This window comes from Periplaneta americana, chromosome 5 (genome assembly GCF_040183065.1).
Source record: "Periplaneta americana isolate PAMFEO1 chromosome 5, P.americana_PAMFEO1_priV1, whole genome shotgun sequence".
Classification (NCBI taxonomy): domain Eukaryota; kingdom Metazoa; phylum Arthropoda; class Insecta; order Blattodea; family Blattidae; genus Periplaneta; species Periplaneta americana.
In genome coordinates, this window is record NC_091121.1 from 52,139,989 (window position 1) to 52,155,717 (window position 15,729).

The window sequence follows — 15,729 nt, forward strand, 5'->3', positions numbered from 1 at the left end:
TCTTACATACAGAAAGGATCCGAAAAAGTAACAGCAGCCGAAAAAGTAACAGCAGCTCATCTCTAACAAGCACCCAAATACCCCGCTAAAGTAATGTTTTGGGGTTGTTTTACACATGAAGGGCCTGGAGCATTAATACCTATCAAGGGAATGATGAATTCTGACAAATATATTCACTTAATTGGAAACCAGAATCGTACCCCAGCTGCAAAAATCATTTCCGGATGGCAGAGGTATGTTCCAACAAGACCTGGCACCATGCCATACGTCTCGAAAAACTACAGAATTCTTCAACAAGAAGAATATTCAGGTACTCCCCTGGCCAGGCAACTCACCCGACATCAACCCCATTGAGAACTTGTGGTCAATTTGCAAAAGAAGAATCCAAAAAATGGATTGTTCTACAAAGGAGAAGATTATTTCTGCCCTCATTGGTGTATGGTTTCGCAATGAAGAAATGAAGAATATTTGTGGGAAATTAGTGGAATCCATGCCAAATCGTCTCAGAGCTGTTATTAGGAACAAGGGAGGCCACACAGATTACTGAGGTATGTCTTAGATCCTTTTTTATCCCGTTTGAGTGTTTTTGCATAAGTAATTACGTTGTTCGGATTAATTTGCACGCTACTGTATATAATAATCATTATGATGTGCTACCCTATAGGTAAACCCCGTCAGATCTTGCCCTTACAGATGGTTTAGAGTCATAATTAATGTGCATGACATGCAACCCCTCTCTGGCTAAGGAACCCTAAATACAAATTAAGAATAAAAAAGGAACCAAAGAACAAAATTTGAATTCTGTACTCCTGGCTTCAACAAATGTTATATAGTTAAAAAAAAAGTATATCTCTTCTCGTGAGAAATTCCTCTCAACTAACATAAAAGAGCTTTGATATTCGTCTTCTTTCAATTCTGAAAATTGACAATTACCGCAATGACAGAAATCAAATCATGTTAGAGGAAGAAATGGCTCTGAAAGTCAAATCCATATAGATTGCAACTGAGAACAAAATTAAATACATTCTTCAACAAAACAGCATTAAATAAACTAAGAAAACATTTCACACAAGACATAACGAAATGTATGTTTTTCATAAGACTAATTTGTCTGTTCCAAACGCATAATCCTGAAATCATTTGTAACAGAATTCTAGACTATTTTCGCAGCCATAGCACTTTTCTTCGGAATTATTTTGAATACAATAAAACCACGTAAACACATTCTGCATAAGAAAGAATTCAGTCACGAATTTGTACCCAATGTTTTATATCTGTAAATTTCCAGTCCTTGCAGAAAAGTCATGAGTGTGTGACCTTTGCCCTATCTGCAGTGAAGGGATGTACCAATGATGAAGCAGAACTGATGGTCCTGCCTTTAATTCTATTTTAATCTCTTTTCAGATCTTAACAATCATATTAGTTCTGAGCAAAGTTACCAGGTTGTACGATAATTATCGTTTCATACGATAATTAAGATCCAATATGATACGCCATTATCATATACAAAAATTCTTAAAAGGCACGTTAATATTAATCTAATTCTCGCTTTTTCCTCTTCCTATTTTCTTTGCCATAAAATAATATTCATTTCAGAAAAGTCATGAGTCAAGCAATTTTGTAATAAAAAAAAATGAAATTACACTATGTTCATTGATATTATTTTTTACAAATACCAATGTTAAATAGCTAACCTTAGAAACAGTTTTTGCTGTTCCTAAACAGTTTACTTTTTGTGACTCATGCTCCTATCTGAAATGACCGATTCAAATATGATGTTAATGAAAGCTCTGAGTCAGAGATCTTCCTTTGTTACTTGTCTTACAAAAGGTATCTATTTGTGCCTAGTAGAGTGCAATATTTCCAATACTCTACAGCATGCAAAGTAGGCCTAAATACACGAGCAATCTGGCATACTTAATTAAACTTAGAAACATAGTGTAATTTTGAGGAAATCGTATACACACACTGTTAAGAGAAGGCAGAAAAACCAGACATCAACATTAAATATTTCGACACATGTGAAGCTCAAAAAAAGAGCAAGCATAATCACACAGGAAAAGGGTGGGAAAGAAGGCATCTTCAAACTCATTGCAACGATGTATTTGCAATGAAAGGATTACAAACAAAAGTACATGATCATATGAAAGTGTAACTCATGACAATATTCACTTTACTATTACAATAAACATAAACAACTACGTAAAAGTGAAGTATGCTCGTGCATCCAAAGAATTTTTACATTATTTCAAACCAACACAGGAACAAGCATACTTGAAGAAAGACACAAGCAATGTAAATATGATTTCCAAGTCTATTTATCTATTCACTTATAATACATTCTGCTATAAACAGCTGTGTTTTCTTGTAGACTAAAAAGTGAAGACGGTCAGTTTAAGCCTCTGAGGATTGGCTTGCATAAAATAAGATGAGTACTGGACGGAATTGTTCCTTATGTAAGAGATAAGATAACACTGATTCTGCGAGGAGGGCTGCAGTTCTGAACGTCATCAAATAGATAAGCCAACATGCATCTTGTATTCTATTAAGAGGACCCTATTCCACAATTTATCATCTACACTCTTCGCAACTTCTCAATACCACCTGACATCATTAACAGACTGGGGACACAAAACTTAGAACTTAACTTCATATTACATCTTCCATTTTCAGCATTGTCAGTGAACAGAGATAGAGATACCAGTTCTTCACTTTTTACATCTGGAAACTGATGATATAACAACTTGTTAGAGAAGTGTCCAGTATGTACATGGCAAAGCTAACACCAAGACTTTCATTTTACAGCTACTTGAAGACAATTTAACTATTGAAGTTATATATAAACAATCCAGATTAATTTCTATTTTTATGTGTCCTACATGAGAAGTTAAATTTCTACTATTAGCATTTCTTTATATTAGTTTAATATTGTCATCATTACATTATTTATATTATAAAAACATATACCTGGACATTATAACGAAATGAAGTGAAAAGAAAAGCATTCGAAATGTGGATATGGAGAAGAATGAAGCGTGTGAAGTGAACAGACAGAATAAGAAATGAAGCTGTGTTGGAAAGAGTGGGTGAAGAAAGAATGATCCTGAAACTAATCAGAAAGAGAAAAAGGAATTGGTTGGGTCACTGGCTGAGAAGAAACTGCTTACTGAAGGATGCACTGGAAGGAATGGTGAATGGGAGAAGAGGTCGGGGCAGAAGAAGATATCAGATGACAGACGACATTAAGATATCATATGCAGAGACTAAGAGGAAGGTAGAAAATAGGAAAGACTAGTGAATGCTGGGTTTGCAGTGAAAAACCTGCCCATGGGCAGAACACATATGTATGCATGTATAGTCAGAATAGCAACTCAAGAGAAACTTCGGCTATACAGTAATTTTTATTGCAAATAATTTATTTTTAGTGCATATTTCAGCAATTTCTAGTGCATAAATGCAGAAAAAGATATCAGATGATAGACGACATTAAGATATCTGGATCATATGAGGAGACAGAGAGAAAAGACTGGGGAAAGCTGGATATCCAGTGAAAGACCTGCCATTGGGCAGAACACTGAATGAATGTATGAAATGCATTTTATTTTCAATGCATGAACTTTCAGTTACTGGGTTATTTAGTGTCATTGCGATTGGTGATAGATGATATTTGGCGAAATAAGGCTGAAGATTCGCTATAGATTACCTGACATTCGCATTACGGTTGGGGAAAACCTCGGAAAAAACCCAATCAGGTAATAGGTCCAGGTGGGAATCGACCCTACATCTGAGTGCAACTCCAGGTCAGCAGGCAAGTGCCTCAGCTGACTAACCTACATTGGTGGCTTGCATGAACTTCTGCGGTCTAGAAACCACATTTTGTGTCAAAATATATTACATTCCTTTCAATACTTCATAAGGGAGTCACATAAGTCCTGCAATGTATTCTTCGTGAAAATTCTGATATCATTTCTTCACTAGGCTTCTTTCTGTTTCTTCAACACTGTAGCTAGAAACTGCATGATTTTATCAAATTGGTTGAAATGTATGGCATGGAAAGTGGTGAGAGTATTACAGGGAGTGATAAATCTTAACCTGTTAAGTACACTCATGTAAGACAACATATTATGTACACACTACTTTTGGAGAGTCAGTTAACCTACGAACATTTAGATCTGTTTACAATGCCCCTAACTAATATGTTAATAAATGGAATTAAGTGTCTTTACTTCAGAGCAAACATTGCAGTTAATACAGAACTAGTAGACAATGTAGTTAAAGATGACGTGCCTAAGGATCTTTTGAAATTACTAACAATATAAACTCTTAATATCTGATATCCTTTAGAGTGTTGACTCCATACATATCCTACACTGATGGCTCACAAATAGAATGCAGGAACAGAAGTTTATTACAAGCTTTCATCCTTGTATAAACCAGTACAGCAGCAAAGAACAGCATTTGATGGAGAAATGGAAGCAATTCGTCTGGCACTTACTCAACTCAATCCACATCTTGAAGCTTCCATAAATGCTGTAATACTGTCAGATTCCAAGGCTACCATAAATGCAATAGCTTCGATCAAGTCCGCTACATATACAGCAAATAAGAAAACTAAAATCCAATAATAAAATTATTGTTCTACAATGGATCCCTGGACATTGTGAAATCCAAAGAAATGAGTTTGCGGACACGGCAAAAAAAGGAGCGAATGTTACACAAATTTTCCATACTGATGCATCATACTATAGCTTAAAATTTCTATTGAACAAAATTTGTCAGAATAAAAATCAGAATAATTTGGCTTTACACGTACGGGAAAAATAGTGGAAGGACGATATTATAGAAATTCCAGGTTGGCCAAGAAGACCAGCAGTTGCGTCTTTCCATCTTACAACAGTCCACGATTGTCTAGCAAAACATCTGCATCAAATAGAAATCTGGACCGATCCATTCTGTATGCTCTGCAATTCACAAGAGGAAATGGACAGGAAACATATTGCATATGCATGGCTATAAGATCAATTAGTGAATTCGACCGATACTGGGAACAAGAAATCGTATGGATTAATGGCAACTGTGCCAAAATCCTGCTGCTGGAGGGGAGGGGAGAACTTCAGAGTATACAGCACAACCACTAAAAAATGTACATATACAGTATATTACGAATTAATATTTCATTTAGGAACTTCCATTACAAATTTTCAATAATTATAATAGCCTCCACCTTCACACAACACCACACTGCTTACACAGGTTGAAAGGTCTGCAGGGAGATGGTTGGCATATCTTCAATGGGCCAGTACACTCAAGTGCAGTGACTTCTTGACAACGATGCGAGTTTTCATAGAATGTGGTCAGTCTGGACGAGAATCCTTGCTTTCTTGAAAATGCTCACTGCATCTGTTATGATACTTAACTTTATTCCACATCATACTAAATTTAAAGATGGCATATATAGCTCCATATTAGTAATATTCATATATGAAACAAACACACTACCTTCAGTTGCAATAAGAGAGCCACAACCATGTCTCACTACTTAATATAACTGTTACAATATCATACAGTTTACATTTTTCATTGCCCCGAGGCTATGATATTAGAAGTCAATGCGAATTAGCTTGCTATTTCACTGAATCACTCAAATTGTTATTTTGTGTAGTATAGAAATGGGAAAGCTTAATAAAGTGAGAAGGTTAATGTAAAACGTTTACTAAATGAAGCAGCTCAACAAATGCTTTGAACTAATATAGAAATTCCTTAAAAGAAAAGGAAAAAGATTAGGTAGAAGCCATATAATATGATGAGGTACTGTTCAAACAAGAGGTGGTTTTAGGATTCAATTCGAGGATAATAGACCTCTAGTTATTCATAAGTTTAATTACATTACGAATCACATTTGATCCACAAATTATAGTTTCTTCACTGCTGATATAAACATGCAATCACTATCAAAGCAAAAGTACCAGAAAAGTTGGTATGAAATAGGTAAGAATCACTACCAAGCTAAATTGTAGGCCAGCAGACTTTATTCAACCATTTAAAAGCTTTTATCATACAGCACACCATAAGAAAGAAGAAAATTATTTCAATTAGAGATGTGCAAAATGAATTTCAACTTATCACAATTAATAATTTCAAGTTGAGTTTAAGTAAGAAATCATTTTCTGTTAATTCCATTTTGCTAGAAAAGGCAACAGATACCAAACTGATGTTGTAACTGGACTTTCAAAATATCCAACTTGTTCTTTTCCAAAGCATATCACATTTTTAACTCAGTTGGTGCAATAACTTCGAATCAGACTTGGGTGACAGCAATACTGTGCAGGAGAAATTATTTTCTACCATGAATTCCAGAATGATCTGAATGGGAAGAGAAGTTTGGGATGACCAAATAAACAACTGACTGAGACTATAATAGATTGTGAGACCTAAAACGGGAAAGGATGATGACGATATTATTATTATTTTTAGTAGGTTATTTTACGACGCTTTATCAACATCTTAGGTTATTTAGCGTCTGAATGAGATGAAGGTGATAATGCCAGTGAAATGAGTCCAGGGTCCAGCACCGAAAGTTACCCAGCACTTGCTCATATTGGGTTGAGGGAAAACCCCGGAAAAAAACCTCAACTAGGTAACTTGCCCCAACCGGGAATCGAACCCGGGCCAACTGGTTTCTCGGCCAGACGCGCTAACCGTTACTCCACTGGTGTGGACTATTATTATTCAGTTAACAGTTTGCACATCAATAATTTTCATTGTTTTTGACAGTTTGACAGTCCATTCACCTCTCCTCAATATTGAAAGCAGACACACAAGCAAGAAATAAAAAGCAGTGAAATGATACAAGCAGGATAATTAGCCTAAGAAAGCCTCCACCACTACCAGAAATGACAAAGACTTCATGCTCTGCATAACAAATTTGCCAAAGTAACTGCTTCTTGCTCAGTTATGCTATTTTATTAACTGTGATTAGGAATAGTTTTGAAACATTCTTTGTACAAAAACTTTCAGCTCTGACCAGCATGGCACAAGAATTAACATCAACAATTCAGCATGAGAAACAATGGACTGAAATAAGAACTGGTTTGAGAGATAATGTTTTGTCAGTTTATCTACAATATTACTGCATGCTATTTTCAATAGGAAAGATCGATGTAACCTAAGCAATTGCTGGATTTCCTTCACAAACAAGCAGAGTCCAAGTTTCTCTCTACTTATACTCGCGACAGGAACAGTAGAACTTTGATTGCTTTCTTACTTGTTTCTTCCCAGACCAACTCCCCACACTCAGTCGACTCTTCTTGCTGTTGTCATGAAATTCTTTGCCAGATGCCTTGTTGGTTGCACTGTGGAGCAAAAAGTTTACCTTTATGTAAAATAATCAGAAAATAAAAGACCTTTAATAATAATCATGTTGTGTGTATCTCCAAATGAAACCAACAGTCTTCTTTCACTCCAATACTTTTGTGCCAAGGTATCTTCTCTCTCTACAAATGCACATCTGTATTGTATTTAATGTATGGTAATTACAATAGTTTTCGGTTTTACATTAATAAACAAATATCTGTCTCAAATCATTTTTATATTCATCTGGACTCATTATTTGTAATTTTTTTTATAAAATTGTTATATGACAATTCAGCCTGATTCAGTACCCAATAACACAACCATTTTTTTTAAATTTATTTCTTCCTCATTGTAATTCATAAGCGATTATGAGGGCACACAAGGCCTTCTGCTTGGACATTTTTACTCCAACAGCAGTATACACACCACATAATCAAAACTCTGAACAACTGTTTTGCCCTATAACATCTAGTATTAGTTTAAAATGTTTCTGACAGTCTGTTCAAATCATATTGTAACGTTGTAGTAAGACCTACTGCAATTTACACAGTGTAAACAAAAATTTTAGATTTTAAAGAGATAAAATATAAACAGTGAATATACTGTAGGAGTCCTGGCCACTTGTGTGATGACTGTTGACTTAAAATACATGTCAATATATTATAAGTCGAACATGGAGTAGGCCACTAAGGGAAAAGAACCAAAGGAGAAAGATTCGATCTGGCGTGGTAGGTTGAACTTCGACATAGCTCAGTGATTAGAGCGCCCAGTGTATAGAACTGGGAGACCCGGGTTCGATCCTCGGCACTGGAGCGAATTTTTCTCCATTAATAATAAATTTTTTATCATGTTACCAACCCTGCACTATATTTCCAGACTAAATTCTGTGGTTTGAATATGTACGAGTATATTAACTATGACAATGTCTTAAGTTTAGCCTTCTTGCATGTTACTAGACATCTTGATCTTGTTCACACTGCCATACTGCAACAGGGCTTCACATAATGATTACTGATTATGAAAGACGAAGCTGTAAACACTGGATAAGTACACAAATGGATCCATTCAGAGGGACAGAGTACATAATGTCATGTTTTATCTTTGTGCATAACATTGACATTTTTCTGCAGCACAGAGTGTGAGGGAAACAGCCCAGTGTTGAAGGAGAATATGGTGTTTCATTTACAGGTCAGACGATTCTTATAGTAAAAAACAGTGTTCTTTTGTAAAATCTTTAACATAGAACTCTATTTCAAAAACACTAAAGAAAATTCTTTATGTGATGTGAACTTCACATTATATTTCTGTGGTTCAGTGCAAGAATCCTGTAACCCTAAAAAAGTTAGATAATGTTATTAATACAAATCTAAATCTTTTATTTATCATACCTCTTATTGTGATTGCTGTGTAGACTTAGGTATCCACATCAGAGAAGGAAGAGAGATGAGAAGATATTTTGTTCCCATTATATACAATGCTTACAATTTTCTTTTAATTTTGACTTTCTCAGAACAAGCACTAAACCACAGATTTAGTTTAATTAACATCATGCAAATAATTCGACGAAGAAAAGTATTACATTTTCAAGCTCTAGCTTCACACAACAGTAAATTTAAATGTTCTTTTTCAGTAAATAGTTAAATAATATACTTGGTAGGACATCTGTAACTTGTACTCACTGTTCATATGGTTGGGATAAATTGTTCTCTTTAAAAGCAACCAATTTGCTTCTGCTCTCTAGAAACGTCTCTTCATTAATATTCTAATTTACAAGTATGTTTACATTAATTTCTATGATATAGCCTTGTTCTGAACGAGTTAAAAACTATTTACCTTTCTCCATGTGATCGAGGTGTAAAGAATCTTCTATGCCTGCTCTTCACCGACTGGGGACTTTTTAATTTTCGGCTGGGACTGTAAACATAACAGTAGTGTTTCCTTTAGATATACACCAAAAATAAATTAAATTTTTTGAACAAATTGGTAACTAGACTTTTCGAATGAACTGGCTTTCCTCACCATTCTACAATACAATTTAAGTTTACCTAGCACACAGCAATAACAAATTGAACTTCTTGAAGTTAATTTAGTCAACAGTATTTTAAAGATGAAAAAATTATAAACATTTTTATACATGTTTCATGTTTAACTTCACAAAAACATTATTATATTCTTTCCATATGCAATACTTCAGTCTACTGGTATTTTAACATTTGAAAGCAATGAAAAATGAGTCATGAAATAAAACTTCATGCTAAAATAAGTACTTTTCAGTTTTCATCTATCACAGCAGAAATGTTATAAATGCTATGCAATGCATAAATTCTTATATAATGAAAACAACATAGCAGTAGTACAGCACAGCACCCATGATTTGAATGTTGACATGCACGCATTTTGTTAAATACAAAGAAAACGTCCAAGAATGGAAGTGCAAACAAAGCAACTACGAATGATGAGCATACATAAGAATGAAAAACATACAAAGAAATGAAATAATTTCACTACACAATTTTTTTGGTCCAGTGGTGGGTATCGAACTTGATTTGTGTCATCCACCCAAATGTGCCCATCCATGAGCAATATGCTGAAGCTTAGCTCTTTTTGCCACCTTAGGCATTGCCTTCAGAACACCATAGGAGGCGAACTACATAGCACCGCATGATGATTAATCAAGGCTGGTATGGGAAACAGAAGTACCCCCCAAAACCTACTACAGTGTTTGTTCACCACAAATTCTACTTGACTCACCAGGATTCAAACCCAGGTCACTGGTCATGTAAAGTCCATGATCTAGCCAATTGGATAATAATGCGCCCATAAACAAAAATATATTTTTTTTCATATGCAAAGTGAAGAAAATCCGAAGCATAAACACCTATGAGTAATAGAAGACATGAAAGCAATTTTTTTTGTTAAATCTGAAATACATTCTTGAAGCATTACAGTCTAACTAAGGCCCAGTCTGTACACAGCTTTCTTTGCAACTCGACAGCCATTTAATTTGAATTCCCATCTACAAAAGGTTGTTCAGATTAGCATAGTTGTGATACACACAATGGAGAGAACTAATGGACATGCACTTTGTGTATGGTGCTGCTGGTGGCAATGTTAGAATGTGCCATAAAAGGTATGTCCAGATGATGTACCTTCGGTTCAGTCCCTTGATTGGGGACACTGACCCATTGATGATAACCAGGTCGACCCCCTCTGTGTATACAGCTCAATTTGACGTGGAAATTCTTTTTACAATTCGAACAGAATCCAACCTCAAGTACCTGCATGGTTGCTGTTGGGCACAATGCCTTATATGTGAACATGCTGCAAAAGCAGTTCCTTCAGACTTTTCGTCTCGTGGGAATATATGGGCCATCCCTCTTAAGTTGAGTTTGCATGCTAGTTTTGTACCAAATGATTAACCAAAATCCTGCTTCCTGAAGTTATGTGGTGCTTGCGTTCTACTTCAAATAAAACAGCAGAGGAGCTGACTAGCTGACTAAACATTGCAAAGGCTGATTATGAAACAGGTTGGGAACTTGTTGCTTCAAGGAATCCCTTAAGATACGTGGGTGTTTAGTAAAGAATGTTTTGGTCTTTTCTATTACTTCCAAATTTTTCGTAATTCCTTATGAATAAAAAATATATAACATTTTAAGAGCAATGAAATTGTGACATATCCAACACTAATTCTGAGTGTTCAGCGCGTGTTTTTCTGAAGACAATGTGAGAGTATTTGATTAGTTACTTATATCACTTTATTGCAGTTCATTAAAAGTAGACCTATCAAGTTCTTGATTTTATGCTACATAATATCTAATATCTTGCAGTGTAGGCTTTCACGGCCGGAGTCTATAGATGTAGATTCATTTTCCGGGCTGAGAGGCCGTGGTCTATTAGTTGGTTTTATACCAGACGTTTCGTCTGCAACTGCGGCAGACATCTTCAGTGGAGTGGTATCCGAGGTCGCAAGACTCTTCTCGGCGTACCTGAGACAACTGATCCTGTGTCTGGTTGTGCGGGCGTATTTATAGTGCGGCTCGCGGGCCGAGGCACTATAAATACGCCCGCACAACCAGACACAGGATCAGTTGTCTCAGGTACGCCGAGAAGAGTCTTGCGACCTCGGATACCACTCCACTGAAGATGTCTGCCGCAGTTGCAGACGAAACGTCTGGTATAAAACCAACTAATAGACCACGGCCTCTCAGCCCGGAAAATGAATCTACATCAATATCTAATATGCTTACACGAATTTTGCTATAATTTGATATCCTTGAACTGAAGGTTACAATTTCGTTTTTACAGAGATTTCTGTGTTCAGTTTCTGCTATCTGAATGTCATGGCAAATTGATGCACTGAATTAATGATGATCTGAATGTATTTACAAATTTTAAGTCAGTCTACAATTATTAATTTGAAGGTCGATTGTTACACCACATGAAATGAAGAGCAATGAATAAATTTAGCCTGTGAAATGGAAGAACATTTAGAATAATTTCAAATGAATTCATAGTGCACTTGAAGTTAGCCTATTAGTACAACTTACACTGAATTAACATAATAATCATAATCTACAGTTAATTCTCGATTTACCACGCAAATCGTCTGTAGCTGCATTTAGATTGGCAACAGGCCATGATTGTTTGGCCAAACACCTGCATAGAATTGGAATATATCAGTCCCCTATCTCCCCATTGTGCGACTCAGACCAAGAGATGGATTCGGAACACCTCAAAATCTGTGCTTCAGTGGCTGGCCATGATAATATCTTTGAAAAATATTGGAGTGCAAGAGGTCAAATGACTTTATTGTCAAACGCCTGGCATTAGAAAACAACAACATACTGAATTAACAAAGGGCTACTTTTTACATAAAGCTTGCCATTTCTACTGAATTAACAAAATGCTACTTTTTACATAAAGCTTGCCATTTCTACTGAATTAATGAAGAGCTACTTTTTACATAAAGCTTGTCATTTCCACTGAATTAACAAAATGCTACTTTTTACATAAAGCTTGCCATTTCTACTGAATTAACAAAATGCTACTTTTTACATAAAGCTTACCATTTTTACTGAATTAATAAAATGCTACTTTTTACATAAAGCTTGCCATTTCTACTGAATTAATAAAATGCTACTTTTTACATAAAGCTAGCCATTTCTACTGAGTTAACACAGTGCTACTTTTTATATAAAGTTACTCTTACATGAGGAAATGTGAGCAAGAAGTCTCATGGACAGAATAAATAAAATAGTACCATGTTTGTTTATTGATATATTAAACTAGAAAACAAACACAAACCTCAAATTCTATACAACGCAATAACATGCCTTAAGCCAATATAATTGAAAAGTTAACAAATCCAACAACTTCCATCACCATTTTGAAATCAAATATTTGCCAGCATTGAAGTACTTTTGTTATACGAGACAGTAAACATGCGATTGTTACAGAGAACCAGGTAAATACGGTAGAACTTCTATAAACCACACCAAGGTCACAGGCATCAGGTTATCACAAGTGCAGCATGCAGCATACTTACTTGGGGTGTGCACAGACTGGAGACGAGGTATACAAGTCGGGGGTGTAAGGGATGTTGGCTAGAGTGACACTCTGGGGGAGCATTTGCAAAACATCACGCCTGCAACACCGACATGCATGCTGGGAGTCCTGGATTCATTCCTCGTCATGAGTATTACAGTATGAATCAGATTTTCAGTGAGCTCAGAGATAAGTGTTTCCTATAAAATCCTTTCCTATTTGTTGACTGCTGTATTATATTGAATAATCTCCACTCTTGGAAAATTAACCACCATGTTTCGATTAAATGCGCAGTACTGCTGTTAAAATGGCATTTTACCACAAAATCACAACACTGCACAATCTGTAATAACCTTAACACCAGAATTACAAGTCCTGTTACTAAACCAATTTAATGAACAATATTGAATCTTACACTGCAAGATCAATACGAGTCAACACCATTTCGAGGGGTTAAGGGTGGAAGATGACAAGGCTGTGTACTGCCATCTTGTTTAACAATACATAGAGAGAATTATAAAACAATGAAGAGAACATGTCACTTAATTGACCACAAGAAGAATAATAATTCAGACACTTAGATAAACTGAGGATGGATTACAAACTGCAACACATGAACTAACAAAATAACCGAAACATTCGAATTGAAAAGAAATACTTAAAAGATAAAAGTTGTGCGACTAACAAAACATGTGAAGGATTAACAGAATTTTAAAATAAAATGAACTAGTATCTAACATTAGTTCCTAGAAAATTTGATAATATTTAACAGAAATGACACGGATATGAAATTACAAGTGTAATAAAGGAAATGATAAACTGTAATTCTGGAGAAAAGAGACAGCAACATTAAGGTAAGATTACACAACATCACTTTTGTACGAAAGCAAAGTTTGATTTATATCTCAGACAGAGTGTTTTGGATCAGTGAAGAATGAGGTCGAGGTCAGCGTAAGCAATGGAACTAAAGCTTGCAACACTGGTTAATTGTTTTATTAAAAGTCATCCTATCTGTGACAAGCTTCTAAGGTGACGACAAGACCTGAATGCTAATTTCAACCTTTCCTTCCACTGATCCAGAAGTCTCAGTCTGTAGTACAATAAGGAAAAAGAAACCAAAACTAGAGGTCGTACAGCTAAAATTAAGACCACTCTTAGGACTGGAACACCAATGAAATCATGTAACACGAGAAAAGGTACAACAGAAAACACTAAAACAAAGAGATAATAGATTCCAATAACAACCCAGAGACAGAGGAGAAACTGGATGATATAGATGACAAACAGTAAGACCACAAGGATGGACCAAGACTTATCACTGTTATTTCACGACTATTAGTACTTATGTCTGATTATTACTAACCAGTTACACAACATTCACATATCCATTTTGTCAATGGGGCAGTGGTCCCATGCTGTATATCGAGGTATCACTAGGGAATTTCTACATCATTTCTACTTTTCCATATTAGAGAATACAGTAACAATTGGTAGAGCAACAGAGTAGGAAATAATACAATTAACATTTTGAGAATTTAGTTTACGCCATTAATTAGTGTAAAGTGATAAGGTTCCTTTATAAGCCCCAAGCTTCATAAAACAGATTCCAAAGTTTTATTCCTCTTACAGAGGAAGGATTTATCAGACAAAATTAATTGCAAGAGCCTTGTAGACACACATGTGTTTAAGGAGCAACAATACTAAGTTCGTGTGGCATTTTCAATGTGGGCACAAGGACACTCTGTCACATCTTACCATTTAGGTTTCGTTTCCTTTAATTTAGTATCAAAGTGAAGAAGTGCAGAATACCATTACTCAGAGTCGCGAAACGAGACACTGTTAAGGTGAATTCGAAATATGCACGTTATATTTCTCACCAGTGTCAGTGTCATTTTTGTTGACAAGATCCATATAGTCATTTGATACAAACAATCACCTTTTGGAGTATGTTATCATTTTTCTCCAAGGCTTGTAACTCCACAACAACCTTGTGACAACATGTTAGGTTGCAAATGGGAGCTTCTCTCACAATCCTCATACTGCATGACGTCTCCCTAGCAATATTTCCTGTTTGCAAAAGTTAGAGAACGAAGATTTCACACAGTTGACGAAATATATGCAGCAGTTTCTGTGTGATCAATGTACTGACACAAATAGTAATTTTGCTCAATAAAAAGCTTTCTACTTCAAGCTACCCAACAGAAACAGTTTCCCCTAATTTTATTTTAACCTGCAGCATTTTCATATGAAAACTTCCGAAATGAATTACGGTACACATATTTACGCACTGACTACTGCATAGTTTTTTTTGAAGAATTTCTTTAGATAATGTCACTGCATATTCAGAGGAATGGTCAGGCAAATCCTTTGGAAAAACAATGACTGTTCAGAAGTTCTGTATCTGAAAGGATGACAGCCTTGAAAGAAACATTTTTGAGAATACACCTAATGCCAGTACTATTCATGCAAGAAAAACACTAAGAAGCATTCCATAAAAGTGCTGAAAAAAAAATCTGAATGAACCCACCCTCTAGCAATTCAACATTTCTAACTTTACAGGTTTAAACTTGTTACAAATCCATCAGTAAATACCCAATAAGCCACAATACAACAAAGCCACCTGTTAGTATGGAATGACTATGACAAAACAAAACAAACAAAAGAAATGAAAAACAGACAAAAAAGAGACGAGAAATAAAAAGAAGAGATAGGATAAAAGGAAGAGGAAAAAAGAAAAATGATCTTCATGAAAGTAAACAGATGCAGTCAGAAATGTAGGAAGACTAGTTGGGGTGAATATTTTGTGCTACTAGTGAATCTGGAGATATCAGT

The 15,729-nt window shown here is 35.5% G+C and overlaps 1 protein-coding gene across 3 annotated transcripts in view; it reads right to left on the reverse strand.

The window, feature by feature from the left end:
* LOC138699611 (uncharacterized) overlaps positions 1-15,729 on the reverse strand; it is a 31,264-nt gene that overhangs the window by 4,090 nt on the left and 11,445 nt on the right. For 2 of the 3 annotated variants that reach the window (XM_069825628.1, XM_069825630.1), the window contains exons 8-10: positions 12,899-12,997; positions 9,187-9,267; positions 7,265-7,352 (exon numbers count right to left, since the gene is read on the reverse strand). In XM_069825628.1, coding sequence (XP_069681729.1) covers positions 7,265-7,352; positions 9,187-9,267; positions 12,899-12,997 — 268 coding nt within the window. The remainder of the gene's footprint in view (positions 1-7,264; positions 7,353-9,186; positions 9,268-12,898; positions 12,998-15,729) is intronic. The other variant, XM_069825629.1, reaches the window with a different exon arrangement.